At 35.5% G+C, this 24,953-nt stretch overlaps 1 protein-coding gene across 1 annotated transcript in view; it reads left to right on the plus strand.

Moving 5' to 3' along the window:
• The first annotated feature begins 8,759 nt into the window (after positions 1–8,759).
• The window catches only part of SYCP2 (synaptonemal complex protein 2), a 57,119-nt gene continuing 40,925 nt past the window's right edge, over positions 8,760–24,953 (plus strand). Inside the window, 13 exon segments of the mRNA XM_061208684.1 lie at positions 8,760–8,783; positions 9,702–9,845; positions 10,679–10,807; positions 11,611–11,715; positions 11,964–11,988; positions 14,162–14,247; positions 16,186–16,271; positions 16,543–16,577; positions 17,432–17,574; positions 17,658–17,710; positions 18,881–18,926; positions 19,468–19,563; positions 24,697–24,757. Of these exon segments, the coding sequence (XP_061064667.1) occupies positions 8,760–8,783; positions 9,702–9,845; positions 10,679–10,807; positions 11,611–11,715; positions 11,964–11,988; positions 14,162–14,247; positions 16,186–16,271; positions 16,543–16,577; positions 17,432–17,574; positions 17,658–17,710; positions 18,881–18,926; positions 19,468–19,563; positions 24,697–24,757 (1,033 nt within the window).

Consider the following 24,953-nt stretch of genomic DNA (forward strand, 5'->3'; position numbering starts at 1 on the left):
CATTGAATCTGTAGATTGCTCTGGGTAGTAGAGTCATTTTCACAATGTTGATTCTTCCAATCCAAGAACATGGTATATCTCTCCATCTATTTGTATCATCTTTAATTTCTTTCATCAGTGTCTTATAATTTTTTACATACAGGTCTTTTGTCTCCTTAGGTAGGTTTATTCCTAGATATTTTATTCTTTTTGTTGCAATGGTAAATGGGAGTGTTTTCTTAATTTCACTTTCAGATTTTTCGTCATTAGTGTATTGGAATGCAAGAGATTTCTGTGCATTAATTTTGTATCCTGCTACTTTCCCAAATTCATTGATTAGCTCTAGTAGTTTTCTGGTAGCATCTTTAGGATTCTCTATGTATAGTATCATGTCATTTGCAAACAGTGACAGCTTTACTTCTTCTTTTCCAATTTGGATTCCTTTTATTTCTTTTTCTTCTTTGATTGCTGTGGCTAAAACTTCCAAAACTGTGTTGAATAATAGTGGTGAGAGTGGGCAACCTTGTCTCCTTCCTGATCTTAGTGGAAATGGTTTCAGTTTTTCACCATTGAGGATGATGTTGGCTGTGGGTTTGTCATATATGGCCTTTATTATGTTGAGGAAAGTTCCCTCTATGCCTACTTTCTGGAGGGTTTTTATCATAAATGGGTGTTGAATTTTGTCAAGAGCTTTCTCTGCCATCTATTGAGATGATCATATGGTTTTTCTCCTTCAATTTGTTAATATGGTGCATCACGTTGATTGATTTGCGTATATTGAAGAATCCTTGCATTCCTGGGATAAACTTTGCTTGATCATAGTGTGTGATCCTTTTAATGTGCTGTTGGATACTGTTTGCTAGTATTTTGTTTAGGATTTTTGCATCTATGTTCATCAGTGATATGGGCCTGTAGTTTTCTTTCTTTGTGACATCTTTGTTTGGTTTTGGTATCAGAGTGATGGTGGCCTCGTAGAATGAGTTTGGGGGTGTTCCTCCCTCTGCTATATTTTGGAAGAGTTTGAGAAGGATAGGTGTTAGCTCTTCTCTAAATGTCTGATAGAATTCGCCTGTGAAGCCATCTGGTCCTGGGCTTTTGTTTGTTGGAAGATTTTTAATCACAGTTTCAATTTCAGTGCTTGTGGTCGGTCTGTTCATATTTTCTATTTCTTCCTGGTTCAGTCTCGGAAGGTTGTGCATTTCTAAGAATTTGTCCATTTCTTCCAGGTTGTCCATTTTATTGGCATATAGTTGCTTGTAGTAATCTCTCATGATCCTTTGTACTTCTGCAGTGTCAGTTGTTACTTCTCCTTTTTCATTTCTGATTCTATTGATTTGAGTCTTCTCCCTTTTTTTCTTGACAAGTCTGGCTAATGGTTTATCAATTTTGTTTATCTTGTCAAAGAACCAGGTTTTAGTTTTATTGATCTTTGCTATCGTTTTCTTCATTTCTTTTTCATTTCTTTCTTTTTTTTAAAAATTAATTTATTTATTTTTAATTTTGGCTGTGTTGGGTCTTCGTTTCTGTGCAAGGGCTTTCTCTAGTTGCGGCGAGCGGGGGCCACTCTTCATTGCGGTGTGCGGGCCTCTCACTATCGCGGCCTCTCTTGTTGCAGAGCACAGGCTCCAGACGCGCAGGCTCAGTAATTGTGGCTCACGGGCCCAGTTGCTCCGTGGCATGTGGGATCTTCCCAGACCAGGGCTCGAACCCGTGTCCCCTGCATTGGCAGGCAGACTCTCAACCACTGCGCCACCAGGGAAGCCCCTTCATTTATTTCTGATCTGATCTTTATGATTTCTTTCCTTCTGCTAACTTTGGGGTTTTTTTGTTCTTCTTTCTCTAACTGCTTTAGGTGTAAGGTTAGGTTGTTTATTTGAGATGTTTCTTGTTTCTTAAGGTAGGATTGTATTGCTATAAACTTCCCTATACTGCTTTTGCTGCATCCCATAGGTTTTGGGTCGTTGTGTTTTCATTGTCATTTGTTTCTAGGTATTTTTTGATTTCCTCTTTGATTTCTTCAGTGATCTCTTGGTTATTAAGTAGTGTGTTGTTTAGCCTTCATGTGTTTATATTTCTTACAGATTTTTTCTTGTAATTGATATCTAGTCTCATAGCGTTATGGTTGGAAAAGATACTTGATACGATTTCAATTTTCTTAAATTTACCAAGGCTTGATTTGTGACCCAAGATATGATCTATCCTGGAGAATGGTCCATGAGCACTTGAGAAGAATGTGTATTCTGTTGTTTTTGGATGGAATGTCCTATAAATATCAGTTAAGTCCATCTTATTTAAGGTATCATTTAAAGCTGGTGTTTCCTTATTTACTTTCATTTTGGATGATCTGTCCATTGGTGAAAGTGTGGTGTTAAAGTCCCCTACTATGATTGTGTTACTGTCGATTTCCCCTTTTATGGCTGTTAGTATTTGCCTTATGTATTGAGGTGCTCCTATGTTGGGTGCATAAATATTTACAATTGTTATATCTTCTTCTTGGATTGATCCCTTGATCATTATGTAGTGTCCTTCTTTGTCTCTTGTAATAGTCTTTGTTTTAAAGTCTATTTTGTCTGATACGAGAATTGCTACTCCAGCTTTCTTTTGATTTCCATTTGCATGGAATATCTTTTTCCATCCCCTCACTTTCAGTCTGTATGTGTCCCTAGGCCTGAAGTGGGTCTCTTGTAGACAGCATATATATGGGTCTTGTTTTTGTATCCATTCAGCCAATCTATGTCTTTTGGTTGGAGCATTTAATCCATTTACATTGAAGGTAATTATTGATATGTATGTTCTTATTACCATTTTCTTAATTGTTTTGGGTTTATTATTGTAGGTGTTTTCCTTCTCTTGTGTTTCCTGCCTAGAGAAGTTCCTTTAGCATTTGTTGTAAAGCTGGTTTGGTGTTGTTGAATTCTCTTAGCTTTTGCTTGTCTGTAAAGGTTTTAGTTTCTCCGTCAAATCTGAATTGAGATCCTTGCTGGGTAGAGTAATCTTGGTTGTAGGTTTTTCTCCTTCATCACTTTAAATATGTCCTGCCACTCCCTTCTGGCTTGCAGAGTTTCTGCTGAAAGATCAGCTGTTAACCTTATGGGAATTCCCTTATGTGTTGTTTGTTGTTTTTCCCTTGCTGCTTTTAATATTTGTTCTTTGTATTTAATTTTTGATAGTTTGATTAATATGTGCCTTGGCGTGTTTCTCCTTGGATTTATCCTGTATGGGACTCTCTGCGCTTCCTGGACTTGATTAACTATTCCCTTTCCCATATTAGGGAAGTTTTCAACTATAATCTCTTCTAATATTTTCTCATTCCCTTTCTTTTTCTCTTCTTCTTCTGGGACCTCTATAATTCGAAATGTTGTTGCATTTAATGTTGTCCCAGAGGTCTCTGAGACTGTCCTCAATTCTTTTCATTCTTTTTTCTTTATTCTGCTCTGCAGTAGTTATTTCCACTATTTTATCTTCCAGGTCACTTATCCGTTCTTCTGCCTCAGGTATTCTGCTATTGATCCCTTCTAGAGAATTTTTAGTTTCATTTATTGTGTTGTTCATAACTGTTTGTTTGCTCTTTAGTTCTTCTAGGTCCTTGTTAAACGTTTCTTGTATTTTCTCCATTCTATTTCCAAGGTTTTGGATCATCTTTACTCTCATTATTCTGAATTCTTTTTCAGGTAGACCGCCTATTTCCTCTTCATTTGTTAGGTCTGGTGGGTTTTTACCTTGCTCCTTCATCTGCTGTGTGTTTCTCTGTCTTCTCATTTTGCTTAACTTACTGTGTTTGGGGGTCTCCTTTTTGCAGACTGCAGGTTCGTAGTTTCCATTATTTTTGGTGTCTGTCCCCAGTGGCTAAGGTTGGTTCAGTGGGTTGTGTAGGCTTCCTAGTGGAGGGGACTAGTGCCTGTGTCCTGGTGGATGAGGCTGGATCTTGTCTTTCTGGTGGGCAGGTCCACGTCTGGTGGTGTGTTTTGGGGTGTCTGTGGCCTTATTACGATTTTAGGCAGCCTCTCTGCTAATGGATGGGGTTGTGTTCCTGTCTTCCCAGTTGTTTGGCATAGGGTGTCCTGCACTGTAGCTTGCTGGTCGTTGAGTGGAGCTGGGTCTTGGCGTTGAGATGGAGATCTCTGGGAGATTTTCGCCATTTGATATTACGTGGAGCTGGGAGGTCTCTTGTGGACCAGTGTCCTGAAGTTGGCTCTCCCACCTCAGAGGCACAGCCCTGACGCCTGGCTGGAGCACCAAGAGCCTGTGCTCCACGTGGCTCAGAATAAAAGGGAGGAAAAAAAAAAAGAAAGAAAGAAGATAAAAGAAAATAAAATAAAGTAAAATAAAATAAAATAGTTATTAAAATAAAAAATAATTATTAAGAAAAAACATTTTTTTTAAGTAATTAAAAAAAAAAAAAGGACAGACAGAACCCTAGGACATATGGTAAAAGCAAAGCTATACAGACAAAATCACACACAGAAGCATACACATACACACTCACAAAAAGAGAAAAAGGGGAAAAAATACATATATCGTTGCTCCCAAAGTCCACCTCCTCAATTTGGGATGATTCGTTGTCTATTCAGGTATTCCACAGCTGCAGTGTACATCAAGTTGATTGTAGAGATTTAATCCGCTGCTCCTGAGGCTGCTGGGAGAGATTTCCCTTTCTCTTCTTTGTTCAAAAAGCTCCCGGGGTTCAGCTTTGGATTCGGCCCCGCCTCTGCGTGTAGGTCGCCTGAGGGCGTCTGTTCTTCGCTCAGACAGGACGGGGTTAAAGGAGCCGCTGATTTGGGGGCTCTGGCTCACTCAGGCCAGGGGGAGGGAGTGGTACGGATGCGGGGCGAGCCTGCGGCGGCAGAGGCCTGTGTGACGTTGCAACAGCCTGAGGCGCGCCGTGCATTCTCCCAGGGAAGTTGTCCCTGGATCTGGGGACCCTGGCGGTGGCGGGCTGCACAGGCTCCCGGGAGGGGAGGTGTGGATAGTGACCTGTGCTTGCACACAGGCTTCTTGGTGGCGGCAGCAGCAGCCTTAGCGTCTCATGCCCGTCTCTGGGGTCCGCGCTGATAGCCACGACTTGCACCCGTCCCTGGAGCTCCTTTAAGCGGCGCTCTTAATCCCCTCTCCTCGCGCACCAGGAAACAAAGAGGCAAGAAAAAGTCTCTTGCCTCTTCGGCAGCTCCAGACTTTTTCCCGGACTCCCTCCTGGCTAGCTGTGGCACGCTAGCCCCCTTCAGGCTGTGTTCACGCCGCCAACCCCAGTCCTCTCCCTGGGATCCGACCGAAGCCTGAGCCTCAGCTCCCAGCCCCCGCCCGCCCCGGTGGGTGCTTGTCGGCACCGTTCCTCTGTGTGGGAATCTCTCCGCTTTGCCCTCCGCACCCCTGTGGCTGCGCTCTCCTCCATGGCTCCGAAGCTTCCCCGCCGCCCACCCCTGTCTCCTCCCGCGAAGGGGCTTCCTAGTGTGTGGAAACCTTTCCTCCTTCGCAGCTCCCTCCCACTGGTGCAGGTCCCGTCCCTATTCTTTTGTCTCTGTTTTTTCTTTTTTTTTTTTGTCCTACCCAGGTACGTGGGGAGTTTCTTGCCTTTTGGGAGGTCTGAGGTTTTCTGCCAGCGTTCAGTAGGTGTTCTGTAGGAGTTGTTCCACATGTAGATGTATTTCTGATGTATTTGTAGGGAGGAAGGTGATCTCTGCATCTTACTCGTCCGCCATCTTGAAGCTCCTCCATCCTTTGTGTTCTTGATCTGACTTCTGATACCCCCCCCATATTTTTGTCTCTGCTTCATTCCAGATATTATCTTCTGATACCACTTCCATTTCTAATCTGCTATTAAAACCATCCATTTTATTCTTTCTTAATAATCTTCTTATTGACTATTTTTGTTTTTAGGATTATTTGGTCTTTTTTCAGATTTTCTGTGGCCTTCCTTACTGCCCACCCCAGTTTCCAGTTCTCTGCCACAATTCTCAGTCTTGTATTATAATTGTTATGTACACAATACTCAGTTATTTTGAAGTATTTGTCTAATAACTACCATTTGGAGGTCCCGTGGGTCTCTTTCTTTTGGCTAGTTCTGTTTCTCACCTTTTAATTAATTCATCCAAGTCTATGAATTGTACTTTAAGTGCTGATTTGGTTGTATCCTATGGGATTTTATATGTTCACATTTTCTTAGTCACTTAAATATTTTGTCATTTCTATCTTTCTGTATCCCATGGAGTATTCACATGTATGTGTTTAAATTTCCAAATATATAGGAAGTTTGAAGCTATCTTGTAGCTGATTTCTAAATTTATTACATTGTGAGAACAGAATCTATTATGTTTATTCTTTTGCATGCATTTGTGTTTTGTTTTTGCTGTGGTGACTTAAGATTTTCTCTTTTATTCTTACTCAGAAATGTCCTCACAGTATGTCTAGATGTACTTTTTCTTATTTATCCTGGAATTCCATGGACTTTTTCAACTTGTGGATGTTTATATTTATTTGGGAAAGTGCTTGGCTATTATTCAGCTGTTGCCATCCCACTGCTCTTTTTTATTTAAACATTTTTTCTGGATTTCTCCTTGAATAGATAGTGGAATGTGTGCATCTCTTCTTCATATCTCAACTTTTTATTCTATACATTTTGTTCCTTTGTGATCCTGTGATATCCTCAACTTTGTCTTTTTATTCCAAGGAATGTTCCCCCCTGAAGCTTTCAGGCCTGTGGTGTAGTGGCAGTGGTGGACGCTCAGGGTTCTCTAGCCTACCTTGTTCCTCTTATGGTTCCTCATTAATTCCCCTGTTGGTTGCTGGCCTTCTGTACTTATTTCTTACCTCCATAATTGAGTTAATACAGGCTAAATTTCCATCTTCTGTGATGGCCTGGGGAGAAGGAGAGAAAGATTGAAGCCAAGCAGAAAATAAGTACACCCCTTGTTGGGAATTGGGAAAGCAAACCGGTGGGTCCCTGCATTCCCAGTATTTCCCAGGCAAGATGATAAAACAACTACCAACTACTTAGAGATCTTGGAATCATTGCTGGTATACTGGAGTCCCCAGCCTGCCACAGACCTAGAGTCACCCATTTAATATTTAAGCTAGAGCAGACAGACATAACCAGCTGGGGCAAAACCACAGCAAGGTCGTGGATAGACTTGGATGGAGCAGCTGGGCTCTAGCTGCGTAAGTGCAGAGGCTGGCCTTGGTGATTTCATTCCCCTCGCAGTAACCCAAGCCTGCATGTTACTGATCCCACGTTTTGGACCCCACCTACCTGCATTTTAGTATGAATTTACTTTTAAAAAGGTTAAGTAAGTATAAATTACAAATAAAACTGAAGTTTCCCGTTGCCAAATAGCTGATTACGGTTCTGTGCAACTCTCTACTCTTCCTCCCCAATAAGCTGACAGATAGAGTGTCCTGAGTGGTGTAGGTGAATGTCACTCTACACATACACACACATACACACACACACACACACACACACACACAGGCGCACGCATGCACACAAATATGTGTATACTTATGTGCACCTAGAGGTATAATCATAAATAATACAAAATTTCTTTTTGCATATAAGTGGCATTATGCTGTATTTATCATCTGGCAACAGATGATAATCACTAAAACTGTTTGGCTGCAAATATCTAAAATTCTGGTTCATTTTATGTAACTGTTATGTTCACAAAATTGATTAACATATGCCACATTTTATTTCTTCATTCCTTGCCCTCCCTCCCATTCCTAGCTCCCATCTAGGTACTTTTGAATTTTCTCACTCAGAGCGATGCTGCAGAAGCATCTTTATACTTGGCTCCCTATGTATGTGGAATCAGTGTTTCTCTGTGGATCAGATTTTTTCCCCGGGAGTTAATCTTTGGAAATGCAGGATATTTTTTTGCTCATCCCTTTTGTATGCCTTTTATGTATGTCCTCATTGGCACTTAAATATCTCTACTGGCATGTCTGCAAGAAAGTAGACTGACTAGTGCCTCTTGTTGCCTTCAAGATACACAGTCCTGTATTCCTCCTGGATTAAGTAACTAATTTCCCCTCTATGTGGGATTTCCTGAGGTTCTATTACAAAGCTGTTCATAGTACAGATTATTTTAAAATTGTTCTAGTTATGATGTCTAGAAAAGATTGTTTTATTTCTTTTCCTTTATAGGACTAACCTCCAAACCTCCAAATTGCATTTGCAAATGTTAGATGCTTTTGTTAAGATGGTGCTTAATGTAACCCTGCTGTTTCTTGTTTCCATTCTCTTTTGAAGGGAAAAATGTGTTTAGGTTATCTTTTCCTCCTTTCATTGCATATTTGTATATTCTTACATATCCTGTTCTTTGGCAGTATACTTGCATATACTTCCCTTCTTAAATATTGTATTACTAGCTTAAATTTCATTTAGGCATTAATTCAAGATTATTTTTCTTCTTGTTCCCAAAGTTGGAACAAAGTTGGAATCTCTGATGAGGGAGGTTCACATTTATATTCTTTCAGTGACTAGTTTTGTGACCTTTTGGCAGGACTTTGACATTTATTTAAGTCATTTATAAAAAGGGAAGGCTTGAATAAATGATCTTCAGGCTTTCCTCCAGAAACTTCTTTGACAGATTCAAATGAGTAATTTCATAAGCAGTGAGGAACTTGAAGAAACAACGTTTATTGCCCTTGGTATAAGCAGCAATGCTTATTTATGTGTGTTAAGATTTTTAAACTGTAAACATATAAAATAGATTGTAAGATTCAGAACGTATATGCTTTCTTTTGTAGGTGTTTGTTTTGTCCACCTGTTTTAAAATTAAGTCAAAATGCCAGTAAGACCAGATCTCCAGGTATGTAGTCCTAGACCAAAAGGAAGTCTTTTATTTTAATTCCTAAAATCACTTTTTGTTTATTTATAGGTATTAAATGCTATCGTTTTAGGAAAGACAAAGCTTACTTGTTTTTATGAAATGGTCAAGAGTCAAATAATTGAAATAAAAATGTTATCCTTCTATTTTTTCAATAGATTTGTTTCCAAAAGCTTTATTAAGAATATAAAGTACTAAAGATGATTTATATCTATCTCTTACATAGAAATGAATCATACACTGATCTGTGTATCATTTATGGCTGAATACTTTTATATCAAGGCTTAAAATTGTGAGATACTTGCATTTAGGAGAATCATATTAATGTATGAAAATTCCTTATTAATGGTGGTGTACTTTAATAGCAGGGATGGCAGATTTTGTAAAGCTTATAAATATAGAATATAATAAATAATAAATTATATGTGTATGTAATGCTTAAGTTATATTGGTTGGTATAGTTTCTAAAAAAGTGCTTTTACCTGTCTTTATGCAATTTTTTTTTTTTTTTTAACTATTTAAACTTCATGAAGAAGTTGATAGATATGTTAGGGTTTTATCCATGGTATTAAGTATTAGTTACTATAAAGTTGATTTTTATTTCCTTCATTAACAGGTTTTTGTTGAGTTTAGCATAATGATGACTTTCCAATAAGAAATATGAAGTGGAAAATTAGTAAAATATATTTTTCCTGTATAGAGCTTATTATTATCAAAAAACTTAATCTCTAATTCTGTTACTCTGAATTTAATAGTGGACAGTTTTTTTAAATAAATGAATTGATATTATATAAGCTCTTGAGAATTTTCAAATGTGAAAACAATTCTTAAATTACTTGATTTCATAAGGTGACTAATTTGGGTTTTGAGTCAATATATTTGCCATTTTCTATATTTCAGCAGTTGGAAAAATGCATTGATGATGCTTTAAGAAAAAATGATTTCAAACCTTTGAAAACACTTTTACAAATTGATATTTGTGAAGATATGAAGATTAAATGCAGCAAACAGTTTTTCCACAAGTTGGATAACCTTATGTGCAGGGTAAATATTCATTTTTGTTGAATGAGTGTTACAGTTATTAGATACCACTCTACTTTTTAGGAAGAGATACTCCGTTGGAAGGAATGAATAAAAAGGCTTTGGCAAGCTCACTTATAACTATCTAAATAAATGCTTGTTTCACCACTTGCTTTTTGTGTGTGTTTGTTTGAGGAGTCCCAAATAACATGTTGGACTGTTGTTTTCTAAATAATATATACAAAAATCTGTGTTTACATAGTGTTACCATTATTAACTGTTATCTAAATGGGAAAAATAGCTTACCTGTTTGAAGTTTAAACAACTTGATCTATTTTTTAAAAGCCTATCAGCATATTCTTCATGTTGTGTGGACAGTGCTTGGTGCTTGCAAAAAATAAAACAAACAAAAACAAATAAAAATCATCGAAGACCTTGTACTTGATTTGTCATGTATAAAGTATTTTCATATGTGAGAAAAAAGTGATTATTGACAATCTCCACCAGAATTTGATGTTTGTTACGAATCTAGAAGAGTGAGTAAAAATTTCTTGTATCCCTTAGTTAAATGCATAGAGCTTTTTAGAATGGAAGGTAACTGATTCATTGCATCATAATTCTAAAGTTTCTTGAGTTTATACATGTCTGCAATTTTGTACTGAGTTTGTCATTCACTGGCTGAGTGCCTGTAAGCAGGTTGCCTTTTTTAAACCACACTTTTGTCCTTTGCAATATGGAGATTACGATTATGATAATGACTAACACAGGATTTGTGAGGATTATAACGCTCCTAGCACAATGCCAATTCCATTCTATTTTGTATTTACAGATGTTTAAATGTATAATTTGCATTTCAGGAGCTGAATAAAAAGGATATCCAAACTGTTTCAACCATTTTGGTTTCTTTTGGAAGATGTGGCAAAAATATCAGTATATTGGGGCGAGCTGGACTTCTAACTATGATAAAACAAGGACTAGTCCAAAAGATGAGTATAGAATATGTAACATATTTCTTTGAGGGAAATATGATTAAAGGTGTGTTTTCTAATTAAATGGTTCAAACTGTTGGAAAATAAATTTGGGAAGTGTATATAAAACTTTGAGATAAAATATTTTTATAACCTGTGGTATATGTTAGAAAAATAAAGATCACAAGGGAACTGTATTCAGGGTCCTTGATAATTGTGTGAATTTAAGGTCACAAGACTCCCTAAGGCCTTTACTTGCTTTATTTTCTCTTTAGCTCATCTTAATCACTATCTAACTTAATTTACTTTTCTTTTTATATCGTTTATTATTATCTATTTCCCATTTTAGAATGTAGGATATTGATTTTTGTCTGTTTTGTTCATTGTTGTATACCCAGCACCAAGAACAGTGCCTAAGACATAGTGTGTACTCAAATGTCTGAGTTAATAAAAATAAAATAATACCAAAACATTTCAAATAGTAAAAATGCCACAATAATCTAATGTGTAATGATAATTTTTTTTTATCTATGAATATGAATGTACATGAACAAAGAATTTGAAGGGGGGGAAGTAAAGATTTTCTACTTGGAATTGGATTAACTTCATCCATTCCCATCTAAAAAATGGGAACATATAGTGAGCTACTAAAAAGCAAAAACAATGACAGTGTTTAAGAGCATAAACTTATTTTGATACAATACTGGAATTTTTATTTTTAATGTTTCTTTATTCTTAGGTTTACTGTTTGTATGAGTACATTCTTAAAATTATTAAAATTGAATTCAAAGTAACTAATGTATATACATTTCTTTTTCTACATGGTTGCCTGGTTTGAAAAATCCAAGGAGATTATTCTGAGTCAAGGAAATTCAAAAGATGAAGCTGTTATAAATATGATAGAAGACTTATTTGATCTTTTGATGGTAACAATCATATTGATTCACTGATGTTATAAAGCATGTGTTTATTTAAAAACAATTTGTGTTCTATATGCCCTGAGACTAAAAGTTACTAACAGGTTGGTTAGTGCATTTATCCTGATTAATTAGTTAATACATAAAAGTTAAATAATTATTTGGTGAGTTCATATGTAACCTGTTATTTTAATACTATTTGTAATGGTTTATAATATAAGATAGTAAGTTTTAAATTAAATATTATTCACTTTCAGGTCATACATGACATCGATGATGAAGGTATAATAAACATTTTATTCCTACTGGAACAATAATTTGCTGTTAGAGTTTTGGTATAATCTTGCAATTCTTGTAGTATTGTCCTAATATTAGGAATTCATTACCTAATTCAGGGATTGACAAATTTTTTCTGTAAAGAGTCAGATAGTAAATATTTTAGGCTTTGTGGGCCAAGAAAAAAATTGATGGTATTATGTAGGTACTTATTTAACAAGAAAGAAAACAAATTTCCACAAATGTTTTATTGATGCAACTCAAAATATAATAATAATTGAGTACAGTGTTTTTGTAATACAGGTCTACTAATGAGAATAGCACTCCTTTTTGAGAAGATGACGTTTCTCTTAATTAAGGTTCAGAGTTAGTGTTTGCTGTTATAAAAATTAATTGCAAATATTCATTTGTTCATGCTTATCTGTAGTGAAATTTTGTGTATATTACATTAGAAAACGTCTTTTCATGCAGATAATGCCAAATACTGATACCAGTTCATGAGCATGATTTTTAATTGAGCATATTCATCACTTGGAAAGCATTTATAGAATTATATTAGACTTTTTTCTTAATATTTGCTTTTTAGAATGCCATTGCATTGCAGATTAATCACTTTCAGTTGAAGGTTAGGTGGAAGCTCCTCAGTTGCAGAATTAAAATGAATTTTGAAATAGGGAAATGTCCTTTGCACCTACATCAACGTCCAGAAACGCTGCTGGATCTGTAGTTGGAGCTTGGAAAAAATATATCCCCTATAAATTTGTTGTTGGAAATGGAGATGTCATTTCTTGTCTTAGCTTTTGACAGCCTAGGAGATGTATAAAGCAGCTGGACATTACTTGTGATTCAGATGACCTTTGTTTCATTGAAATAACTTTATTGAAGTATAAGTTTCTCATATACGCACTAATTTTGCCTTGGACTTTGGTGTTGAATTCATTAAGAAACCCATCAACTCTGCAGCCCAAGCTAATTACCAAAGCCATTCATTTAGTGGTGGCTAATGATGGCTAAGTTCTTAAGAATGAATGAAATTCACCTGAGACTACCAGTTCAGTAAATCATGATAGATTCACGTATTTCCACAGAGTACCTGCTGATGAATACAGCCATACAAAAAGGGACAGTGAGTTGGATTTGGTTTGTGGGCCATAGTTTGTCCTTGATCTAATGAAACAAAATTTTCAGAGTACACAGAGAGTATAGAACATGTTACAACTCATCATTTCACTTGTGCTTGGCAGTGCCTTATGTCAAACAATAAACTCAAGTTATTTTATCTCTGTGTTGGTTGAGGAAGAATTACCTAGGATTGGTAATTGGGGCCGGTGAATTGTTTATAAATAAAGGAACAGCTAATTGCTGCCAAAACGTTTAAAAATATCAATTGCTATTTATTTCAGTAGTAGTTAATGCTACCTTTTCATTGGTTTCTTTGCAATTAACATAACAATCTAGTCAAAATTCTTAAGTTTTTAAGGGAGAAAACAGTCCTAAAGCACCAGTGATTATGAAGTGATCCAACTGGTTTTTTTTTAAGTAAATCACTTTATCTTTTCAAGTAATTCAGTGATTTTTTTTTCTTTTAACGTAGTCACTTTGTAAAGTGCATTTTCTGTTGCAGCGTTGCCATTAGTTAAAATTATTTTAGAAATCTGCATCATGAATTAGCATGTAGCAAATTCCTCTTAATATACTTAGTATTAATAAAGCCTTGTCTTTTGAGAGAAAAGGGTCAAATTTTAGAAATAGGTCAAGATATTTAGATCTTCATGAAGTCTGGAGGTGTTAACGGCCGTTATGGAATTTTGGAGGTATGACTATAAATTACTGAGGCCAGTTTTCATAAAAACCTCAAATTAGACGTTTCCAGTTTTGGACTGTATTTATTTATCCAAAAAAGTAATACTGCTTTAAGTGCCTCAAAGGAGAAGCTGGATCTGGGGTTATTCCTTTGCCAGAGTTAAAATCAGTCACATCTGTTTGAATGGTGTTTTTCGAAGTTACATGGCTAGTTAATGGCAGAACCAGGACTGAATTTCATGCTTCCTGGTGCCCAGGCCAGTCCTTGGGCCTTCTTCTGAACTGAATTAGTATGTCCGATTTCCATTAACACATATAAGATTGTCATTTAAAAGAGTTTAAAATACACATTTGTCAATAATTTACTTTTATTCAGGTAAAAGGCAAGTAGTGGAAAGTTTCATACCTCGAATTTGTGCCCTGGTTATTGACTCAAGAGTGAATATTTGTATTCAGCAGGAGGTAAAGTCATTTTTTAGATTTTCTTTGAAAACTTAAAGAGAAGGTGAAGACAATTTGGTAGCAATTTATCAAATTGAATAATTATTTTATCTTGGCACTAAATTATCATGTAGTGTATCTCTGTTGTCTTAATTCATTGTCTGACATGATGACATATATTGGGTTGGCCAAAAAGTTCCTTCGGTTTTTAAGTTTAAAAAAAAAGACACATTTTACATTTTCACCAAGAACTTTATTGAACAACATATTCACCGTTTTGTTCCACTACCTTCTGCCATTTTTCAGGCAACTTGATAATTCCATCTTCCCAAAACTTTTTACCTTTTTGAGTAAAGAACTGTTCTAGGTACCTTTTACAGTCTTCCAGGGAATTGACATTTTTTCCATTAAGAGAATTTTGTAAAGACTGAAATAAATGGAAATCCGAAGATGCTATGTCTGATGAATATGGCGGATGAATCAGAACTTCCCAGCCAAGCTGTAAGAGTTTTTGCCTGGTCATCAAAGAAACATGCGGTCTTGTGTTATCCTGATGGAAGATTATGCGTTTTCTGTTGACTAATTCTGGACGCTTTTGGTCGAGTGCCGCTTTCAGTTGGTCTAATTGAGAGCAGTACTTGTTGGAATTAATCGTTTTGTTTTCCGGAAGAAGCTCATAATAGAGGACTCCCTTCCAATCCCACCATATATGCAACATCACCCTCTTTGGATGAAGACCGGCCTTTGGTGTGGTTGGTGGTGGTTCATTTCTCTTTCCCCAGTGTCTCTTCCTTTCCATATTATCGTACAGTATCCACTTTCCATCGCCCGTCACAATTTGTTTTAAAAACAGAACGTTTTCGTTATGTTTCAGTAGAGAATTGCATGTGGAAATACGGTCAAGAAGGTTTTCTTTGCTTAACTTATGTGGAACACAAACATCAAAGCGATTAACATAACCAAGCTGGTGCAAATGATTTTCAACGCTTGATTTGTATATTTTGAGTATGTCAGCTATCTCCCGCATGGTACAACGTTGATTGTTCTCAGTTAATGTCTTGATTTGATTGCTGTCAACTTCAACTGGTCTACCCGACCGTGGAGCATCATCCAGGGAGAAATCTCCAGCATGAAACTTCGCAAACCACTTTTGACATGTTTCATCAGTCACAACACCTTCTCCATACACTGCACAAATCTTTTTTTGCGTTTCAGTTGCATGTTTACCTTTCTTGAAATAATAAATCATAATATGCCAAAAATGTTGCTTTTTTTCTTCCATCTTCAATATTAAAATGGCTACACAAAAATTCACCAATTTTGGTAAGTTCTTTTTAAATGCACGCTGATATGACAGCTGTCACAGTACAATCTAACAAAATTGTTTCGAATGAAGTTAAAGACTACTAAGCGCTACTAGAGCCATCTTATGGAAAAAAAACGCCAAACACACCTTTTGGCCAACCCAATATTACCTAAATATGTATTGAAAATTCATAAGCATGTGGGTTTATGTATACATATATAGCTCATATGAAAATAAACTATACCATCTAGATATTAGTAGTTCCTAAGTATTTAAATGCTAAAAATAACCTGTATTAGTATATATATATGTGTGTACATGTGTATAGTCATAAGAACAAATATTAATAGGGTAATATTTTTTGCTTCTTTAGTTCTTAGAGTAATAATAAACATATGTCATACTGCAAAGAGTATAACTGCTTTGAGTACAGGAATCATGGTATATTCTATTTTTGATATCCTGTGTTTTATGTTTTCTTGTATTCACTATTTTATACTTTATATTCTTTCCTCCACCCTTCTTTCCCTGCATAAAATGCTGTGATTAAGAAAAAATAGGCTTCTAAGTTTATGTACCTATAATATATCTCTAAGTACTTAATGTTTCACTGGATATATAAAGTTAATGGATTATGTATTTTTCTTTTCTAGACTCTAAAAATAATGAATGCTATGCTGGACAAAATGCCTCAAGATGCCAGGAAAATACTCTCTAACCAAGAAATGTTAATTCTCATGTAATAATTTGTACTATATTTCTTTAATTAGTGGTTCAAGTCAAGAATTTAAAGGATGTTTTATAAGGCAAATAAGGCAACCATGAGTTGCTTTAATAATTAAAACTGATAAACTCTTGTAGGTTTCTAATATAATTTATATATACGTTTTCTGCCAAAGTCTGTGATACTAATCAATTGTAAATTTTGGTGAAGTTTTTTCCCCCAAACGTACGAGCTTTCTAGTTAATTGATACTTGTCTAGTATATAACCTGTTGTTTTGATTCACAGGAGTAGTATGGGAGAAAGGATTTTAGATGCTGGAGGTAAGTCTGTTTTTTTCAAAATGTTCATATTTGAAATTACTCCAAATTTATTAATAGACTATAATATATAAGTAGTCAAAATAATATTAACATTATAATGTAGTGAAATTATGCGAGGGAATTATAACTGTGTATAATCAAGCAATTTTTAATTACCTTAATAAGTAATTAAAGGATAAATACCTGTGGGACTAAAAAAATAAGTATGATAACAGGAGTTGTCAAATATAATTTGTGCCTAATGGTAGGTTTTTGAATAATAATTTTCAAGTAGATTTGGATTCCTTTTGTGAAGAAATTTCTTAAATGTATTTTATGAAATTAAAAGGTTTAATATTCTTGGGATTGATAGATTTGTTTGTAAACAATGTTTTTATTAAAAGAGCTCAAATTTTCTTTCCTAAGTTTCATATGAGAAAATTTTGATGTAGTGATTTACATATAGAACAAACCACTGGTTTAAAGTACTTTAAAATAACTGTGAATATCATGATATGCAAAAGGAAAACAAAGATTACCTGTGATTTATAGACTTTTGTATGAGTTATTTTGCAATTCACAACTCTAATAATGGAATGGAAGAATCTTTGAACATTTAGGAGTTTCTTTTAAATATCCTTAAAAATTTTTTTTACTCCTTTCTTCTCTTAGTAAACTTATTTTGTTATTTGGGCTATATTCATGCCTGTAATGAGGAGATGTTTCTAATCTATATGAAGAAAATGGCAAAAGATGAGTAAATTACACTACGTTCCTTATTACTCTTGCTTGTTCTAACAACTTATGAAATGTATTGACTTTTATAAACTTTAATTTTCATAATTTCAAATAATACATTAATTTTTTTTTTAAAGATTATGACTTACAAGTGGCTATCATAGAAGCTTTATGTAGAATGACCACAGAAAAACAAAGACAAGAACTGGCATGTCAGTGGTTTTCAATGGATTTTATTGCTAATGCATTTAAAGGAATTAAAGACTCTGAATTTGAAACAGTAAGTAGTGTAAAAATAACAAATTAACAAGTTTTTTTTAAATTACTGTGTTTTTTAAAAGCTCTCTCTTTTTTAAAAATTAGGATTGCAGGATATTTCTCAACCTTGTAAATGGCATGCTTGGAGACAAAAGAAGGTAAACAATGCAAAATACAACCATTTAATGATAAAGAAATAGAGCTCAAGAAAGAGCACACAATGGTAGGCTGAAATAATCCTCCACTGGTCTTATTTTGCTTTGTACTTTTTAGAGGAAAGAATACATTTTTATTTAATTAATATTAATAACTTTGTCTAAAATTGGTTTACTATATTTCAGATTTGCATATATATTATAAATTTGGTGTTTAAGGAACAATACGAATCTAGGTATAAATATTACTTGAGCTACCTCCTTCGTACACATACTGGAATAAAAATATATAGCAAACATAAACCATCTTCTTTTATAATTAGCATATTGTAAGGATGTTCTTTCTGCAGTTATTTAATCTCAAGAATGGTCATGGAAGGCTAGGTAATATAAATTTTTATCACTTTTGACAATGACAGAAGAGGCATTTTTGTAGTGCAGTGCCTGGCACCTTATAGGTGCTTAGGACACATTGGATTGAATGAGTTCACATTTAGTTTACCTGCTAAGGAAATGAAAGATAGGGTGAGGGTTGTGCGCAGGGAGTCACACTATTTGGATTTGAATAACAGGTCCCCCTCTTCCTGTTCTAATGTTGGACAAGTTATTTAACCTTACTCGCCTCAGTTTCCTTAGCTGTAAAATAAGAATACTAATAAAAAAAAAAAAAAAAAAAAGAATACTAATAATATCTACCTCATAGGTTTGTTGTGAAGATTAAATGAGATGGTTATACACTTAGTACTTATAGTAGTATCTGACCAAGAAAGTAGTCAATGAATTCAGCTGTTTTTATTAGCAGTATTATTCACTTCTACTCTTCTTTTCCCATATAATCTTATGGGAACTTCCACTGTATCAATATCACTAGTATAAGCTAAATTAGGAATCTCTGTTCATAGTCGATAACATGAAAAGTAATTTGGTTCAGTCACTTTAGTCAAAATGGTAGGTTGAGTAGTATCCTCAAAGTAATATGCTGTCTTTCAGAAACAGATTTCCCCTGAACTCTCACTTTAAAGAGTAATAAAGAAGGAAATATGATTTTATTTAAATTGTTGTCACTACTGCCTGATTTCCTTTTGATCCTAGGTGTGATTTGTATGGCAAGTCAAAATTATGCTGTGAAGACTTATTAATTTTTTCTTTAATTCAGACTACTTTTTATTTCAGGGTCTTTACATTTCCTTGTTTATCAGCATTTCTTGATAAATATGAGGTAAATTTTAAATTTAGTATGTGTTTTAGTTATTAGATGACTTTTGATGCAAAGGTCAAGTGAATTGTAGATTACAAATTGACAAGAACATTAATGTTAGTCATAATTAGATCACAAATACAGCTGGACTGGTATTCTGGATCTAAGTGACATTTTATGAAATGGCACATTTGTAGCCAAGGATAAATGAAATATAAAGGTTGTACTTCAAATTTTCTTATGTTTCCTTAATCAAGCCCATTATTGTTTATCATTCATGAATATATTCAAACATGAAAATATTTTCAACCTTTATTTGTACTTGGAATATTTGTGATTTTTTGGAGCTAGCTAATTTCTATGTAAAATATTAAGCAGCATTTCTTTTGATTGTTTCTAAATTGATTTAAATGCTATACTTGCCTGCTCTTTATCTTCCCATACCTTCCAACTCTACTCTTTTCTTTTTTAAAAAAACTCAACCATGAATATAACATCATAATTTTCTGTTGTCTCTTTTAAAAGCATAGTATATTCTAGTTTTATATGTTTATTTTATTAGTTGCAAATACCATCAGATGAAAAACTCGAGGGATTTTGGATAGATTTTAATCTTGGGAGCCAGACTGTATCATTCTACGTTGCTGGAGACAATGATGTAAGCTTTAGATTCCTCTGTACCATTTTATATGTGTGTGTGTGTGTGTGTGTATGTGTGTGTGTGTATAATGTTGTAATTCAACTTAAGAATATGGATTTCTTTGATATTTATTTTCTCGCTATTTTAATAGATTTCAATGTTAGCTCTAGTAGTTTTGATGAGCATGGTAACCTATCAAGTTAATTAGAAATGAAAATTATTTCTGATGTCTTATTGCAAGAGAAAAATGCTAAAATTTAATACTAGTGTTTAAATATGAGCTTTTCAGAAATTAATTACATGTTAATGATTAAAATTTAACATTCACATGAACAAAGTGAATTGAATCTAGAAAAGACAGAAGTTACTCCAGTACAGAAGCACTCAGTTAAAAATAACATTAACAGATGAATGACAAATGGTCTTAACCTTATTCTTTCATAGAATCTTCTGTTTGAAAATAGTGAGGGATTAATTCTTTTTTTGTTTTTTTGTTTACATCTTTATTGGAGTATAATTGCTTTACAACGGTGTGTTAGTTTCTGCTGTATAACAAAGTGGATCAGCTATACGTATACATGTATCCCCATATCCCCTCCCTCTTGCGTCTCCCACCCCTCTAGTTGGACACAAAGCACTGAGCTGATCTCCCTGTGCTTTGCAGTTGCTTCCCGCTAGCTAGCTATTTTACATTTGGTTGTGAGGGATTGATTCTTATGGTGGTACTTAGAAGTGAATTTTAGTTCTTTTCTTTCTGTGCTATATTGTAGCTATGTTTAAACTTTCCAACCAGGTGGTATGTTTTCTACTGACCTCTTTTTAACCTGAGGAAAATTCTTGAGGCCTTGTTTCCAAATAGCCACCACTTAATATTTGCTACATTTGCATACTTCTAGCTCAAACTGTATGGCCTTGCGTGATCTGAGTAAGAGTTGATTTGCATTTACTAATCTGACTGCGGGCTGCTGATAATACAATGAGGCTTTAGTCTTTTTAGTCTCTCTCTTGTAAAATCCTGCCTTTTGTTCCAGGTAAACTCTTTATAGACGAACATTAACCAAATGCCTCTTAGGATTTCCACGTACCTTTATTTCTTTTTAGAGTACCTTTTTAGAATGCTTAATTAAAATTGAGTTCCAAAAACTAGCACTACTTCTCAGGGGTACTGATGGTTTTCATTAGTGTATTTATTCTTGCAGCGTTTTTAGGTGTATTTTTAACTGGATTTTCTTCAGGAAGTGGACTTTCATTTTGGGAAAAGAGGATAGAATAGGACTGATGTGGTTCCTGACTTCACTCACTTGGTCTAATGGATGATTCAGACAAGAAAATAAGTAATTTTAGTATTATACTTGATAGGGATAGTATAAAATGCATTTATAAGTATTAAATACCTCCTATGTTCCTGTCACTGATCTAGAGATGCTGGGAGAGAGTTCTTCCCACAGAGATATTTAGATTCCTCTCCCCTCTGGATTTCTGTAGCAGTAGTGCATTCTCCCTGTCTTCAGGCTTACTCTCCTCAAAGCCATTCTTCCATATTGTGGCTGCTTAAAACCCTCCCTTTGTCTCTTTAACATGGTGTTTGAGGGCCTTTATGACCTGGCCCCTGGCTATTTCTCTGATAATCAGACTGTTCTCTGTGCTTACTGTGTTCTAGCCACATTCATTTTTTTTTTCTTTTCCTCTAGATCATGCTCTTTTCAAGTCTTTCTACTTGCTGGTTCTTCTGCTTAGGAACCTCCAGATCTTTGCATCTTAGTGCCTTCTCAGTTAGATTTCAGCACAAATGTCACCTCCTTATAGAGGTATTCTCTGGTAACTCAGTCTGAAGTAGCCACCCAGCCACATTATATCACATTGGCCTCTTTTTTTCTTTTATAGTAGTTATTGCTACTTAAAATCCTTTTGTTTATCTGTTGTTTTTTCTGTTTTTCCCCCCGTAGAACATAAGATTTATTAAACCAGGGACATGTCTTTTCTCATTTATGGCTATTCAAGGGCTCGTATTTATTTTAAGAATGAATATATAGAATACTCAAAGAACTGGAAGATACATAGTATGGTTAGTGCATAGAGTTCAAAGGATATTGGAAAGAAATAAGGCAGGCAGTATAGAGCCAAAGAAGGATTATAAGTAGGAGGCAACATCAGTTCAGTGAATATTTAATAAGAACTTACTGTGTGCCAGATATATGCTAGACACTGAGCATCACATTCACGTAAAAGATTCTCCTGGTGGGGATGATCTCGGAGAGGCAGCAGTGAGTGGTGGCGTGAAGCGAGATCTTAATTCCCTGCCCAGGAATTGAACCTGGGTAGCCTGGATGAAAACCAGGAATCCTAGCCACCAGACCCCCTGGCTATTGCCCCCAGTGAAAAATGCATTTCTTACGGAGGCAGAAACTGAAAAAAAAACAGGTACAAAGTTTATTATTTAGAGACATAGCACAACAACTAGTGGGAGAGCACACAGAGAAACAGTTTGTTTAGTTAAGATGGAAGCAAGGCAGAATTACACACTGGGAGAGCAAGGGTGTGGGCCTTCTCCCTAATGAGGAGCGCAGTAAAGAGGTGGTTAAGTCATTTATATAGATAGGGCAGTTCTTCCAGGTCTTTGTCTACCTTTGGCCAATTATCTGGTTTCTCAACACCTGACCTGCCCTAGGACCCTCCCCGGGTGCGGTGCGGTGCGTGCGCAACTTTTTTCCAAGATGCATTTCAGCCCAGAGGCCTAGGGGATGGCCTTAGCATCACATATTATGGGGTGGTGCCCCCTCCTTTTTGAACCCCAAGGAGCCTTTCTGTGCATGTGCAATGTTTCCCTTGCACCAAGGATGGGAAATGCATGATGTCTTGATCTTTTAACAGGGTTTAGCCCCTCTCTGTCCCTGCCATAAAAGTGTCCAATGTCCAGTTATCTACCCTGTTCCTGTTGTTGTTTCTTGTATTGAAGTGCAGATCTCGAAATATAGACTGGAGTCTGGTCATAAATATGTAGTCCGGAGCCGGTTTGTCTCCTGCCTCAGGAAATGTAAACAGGGGGGTTGTGGGTTGTAGTGAATGTCTGGCCTGGAGCCCATCTTCTTCTCACCCCAGGAATTTGGAACAGGAGGCCAGTTGTAAATGTCTAGCTTGGGGCCCACCTATCTCCTGCCTCAGGGAGAACAGATTAAAAAGGGACAAGACCAGAGGCAGTTAGGAGACTTGCAGTAATCCAGGTGAGAGAAATCACGGTGGCACAGTTTTGGAAAGTGACAGTGGGGATGGATGGAAATGGATGGATTCCAGAAAAACTTGAGGAGGTAGAATTAAGCAGACTTGGTAGTTTGTTTGTAGTAAAAAGAGGAAGGATTAATAAAACTTGGGTAACTGGATGGATGAAGATGCTGTCACAGGAGGATCAGTTTTGTAGGGGAAGATGATGAGCTCAACTTTGGATGTTTTGATTTGGAGGTGTTTGTGGGGTATTCAGCTGAAGATATCTTGTAGGCAGTTGGATATATTGGTCTGAAGTTGAGGTGAGAGAGCTGAGCTGTAAGTGGAGATTTAGAAGCTCTCTGTATGTAGATGATAAATAAAACCATGGGATTTAATGAGTGTCTACGTGACAGAACTGTGAAAAACACAAATTTATACAGGATAGGTAGAAGAGACTCTAGCCTGAAGGATACTTGACGAATCAGCCAAAAGAGAACAAAAGGGTATCATGTTATAGAAGACAAAGGAAGGGTGTTTTATGAGCGGAAATGATGAACACTGTCAAAACACATGTTAAATAAATAAAAACTGGCGATCCATGAAAGAGCAATTTCACTTAAGTGATGAGGATTTAGGCATTCCTGGAAAGTTGAAATATTTGTAGAGGAAGTAAAGACAAGGGAAAGAGAACAGTAGAAGCTAAAGTGAGATGTGGATTCAAGGGAGGGGTTTTTTTAAGGTACTTTAAGGATAAGAGTTTTAAAGTTGATGGCTGGGGTGACAGAGATTAAATAAAAAACTGAGGTCAAGAGGAGGAGAGTGTAATAGAGGGAGAGTAGGGGGTGAAGATGAAACAAGTGGGTATAATATATCGGTAACTGTTGAAGCTGGGTACGGGCATATTTTGGATTCAATATACTATGATTTCTATTTTTTATAATCTGTTTGAAAATTTTTATAATGTAGACATTTTTTCAAAAGGAAAGCTTTGAACCAGGTGCCTCCATGTATGAGGAAGAGTCACTTTAAAGTTAGTAGATGATAACCGGTAGGTATGTGTGCCAGCTGGCATGTGCCGCAAAGGAGCAAGGTTTTTACACACAGAGAAATGTGAAGCTGCTCAAAGTGTTGGGGGAGAGAGGAGGAGACCAGCCCTTTCCTGCCGACCCTGAGGTTTTGAGGTCTGGGAGAATTAGCACCTTAACTGGAGAAGGCTATAATTATAATAGTAGTGGTGCTTTCAGAGTACAGACTGGTTTCAATTAAGGCAAATAAGGGAGGGAGTTAGTGAAGAGATCGAGGATTTAGCAGAATTTCTATACAATGAGTGGTCCTTAAATAGCAAAAGAATTGGATCTATTTTCATCATAAGATTACTGAAGGTTTTAGGATCCCATCTTTTAGGAATGGTTCTAATTTTTACCATGACTTTTTTGTGTGAATTCATATTATTTTATTCACTTATACAAATTTTCAATGAAAATACTTGGAAGGGGAAAACATTTTAGGTTATTATTCACATGCATTCAGTGTTTGAATCTAAGGACAATCAATTAATGAGTGGGAATTGGGGGATGAATATGATCACACAACATTTCAAAGGAAGAAATGACAGGATTTGGTAATATTTTTTTAGAAGAGTATACTCTAATAAATATGAATGGCTAGTCATTCTTTGCTTTTGGTTAAGAATAGGAAACCATAAAAGTATTCAGTACTGTCATTTACTTTTAAGAATGAACAAATAGATTAAATGTGACAAGTATAATATATTATCTAGTCAATTGATGGAGCAAGAAATGTGTTATATCAACCAGTTACTTAGTGATACTTAGTAAAAAAAAAATAATAATAACCTTTATTGTTTGTATAACTTAAAATGGTGTTTAAAGGAGCTTTAAAGCAAGAATGAATTATTATTTATGATCAAAACCTGTTTTTAAATTTAAGAATCATCAGTGGGAAGCAGTCACTGTGCCTGAGGAAGAAGTACAAATATACAGCATTGAAGGTATTAAACTTGTTTTCTATACCTATCTTCTTGATTCTGTTCGAGTAGAAGTTGCACACTCTATGGAAAAACACAATAGACTGATGAAAGCAGATCAACATTTCCATATGTTCACATTCATAAATTTGATAGTTCAATATCATCAAATTCCCTGACCCCACATTTCCCCCAATATCTTGTATTTATTTCCTTCTCT

The sequence above is a fragment of the Eubalaena glacialis genome, chromosome 13 (assembly GCF_028564815.1).
Source record: "Eubalaena glacialis isolate mEubGla1 chromosome 13, mEubGla1.1.hap2.+ XY, whole genome shotgun sequence".
NCBI lineage: Eukaryota > Metazoa > Chordata > Mammalia > Artiodactyla > Balaenidae > Eubalaena > Eubalaena glacialis.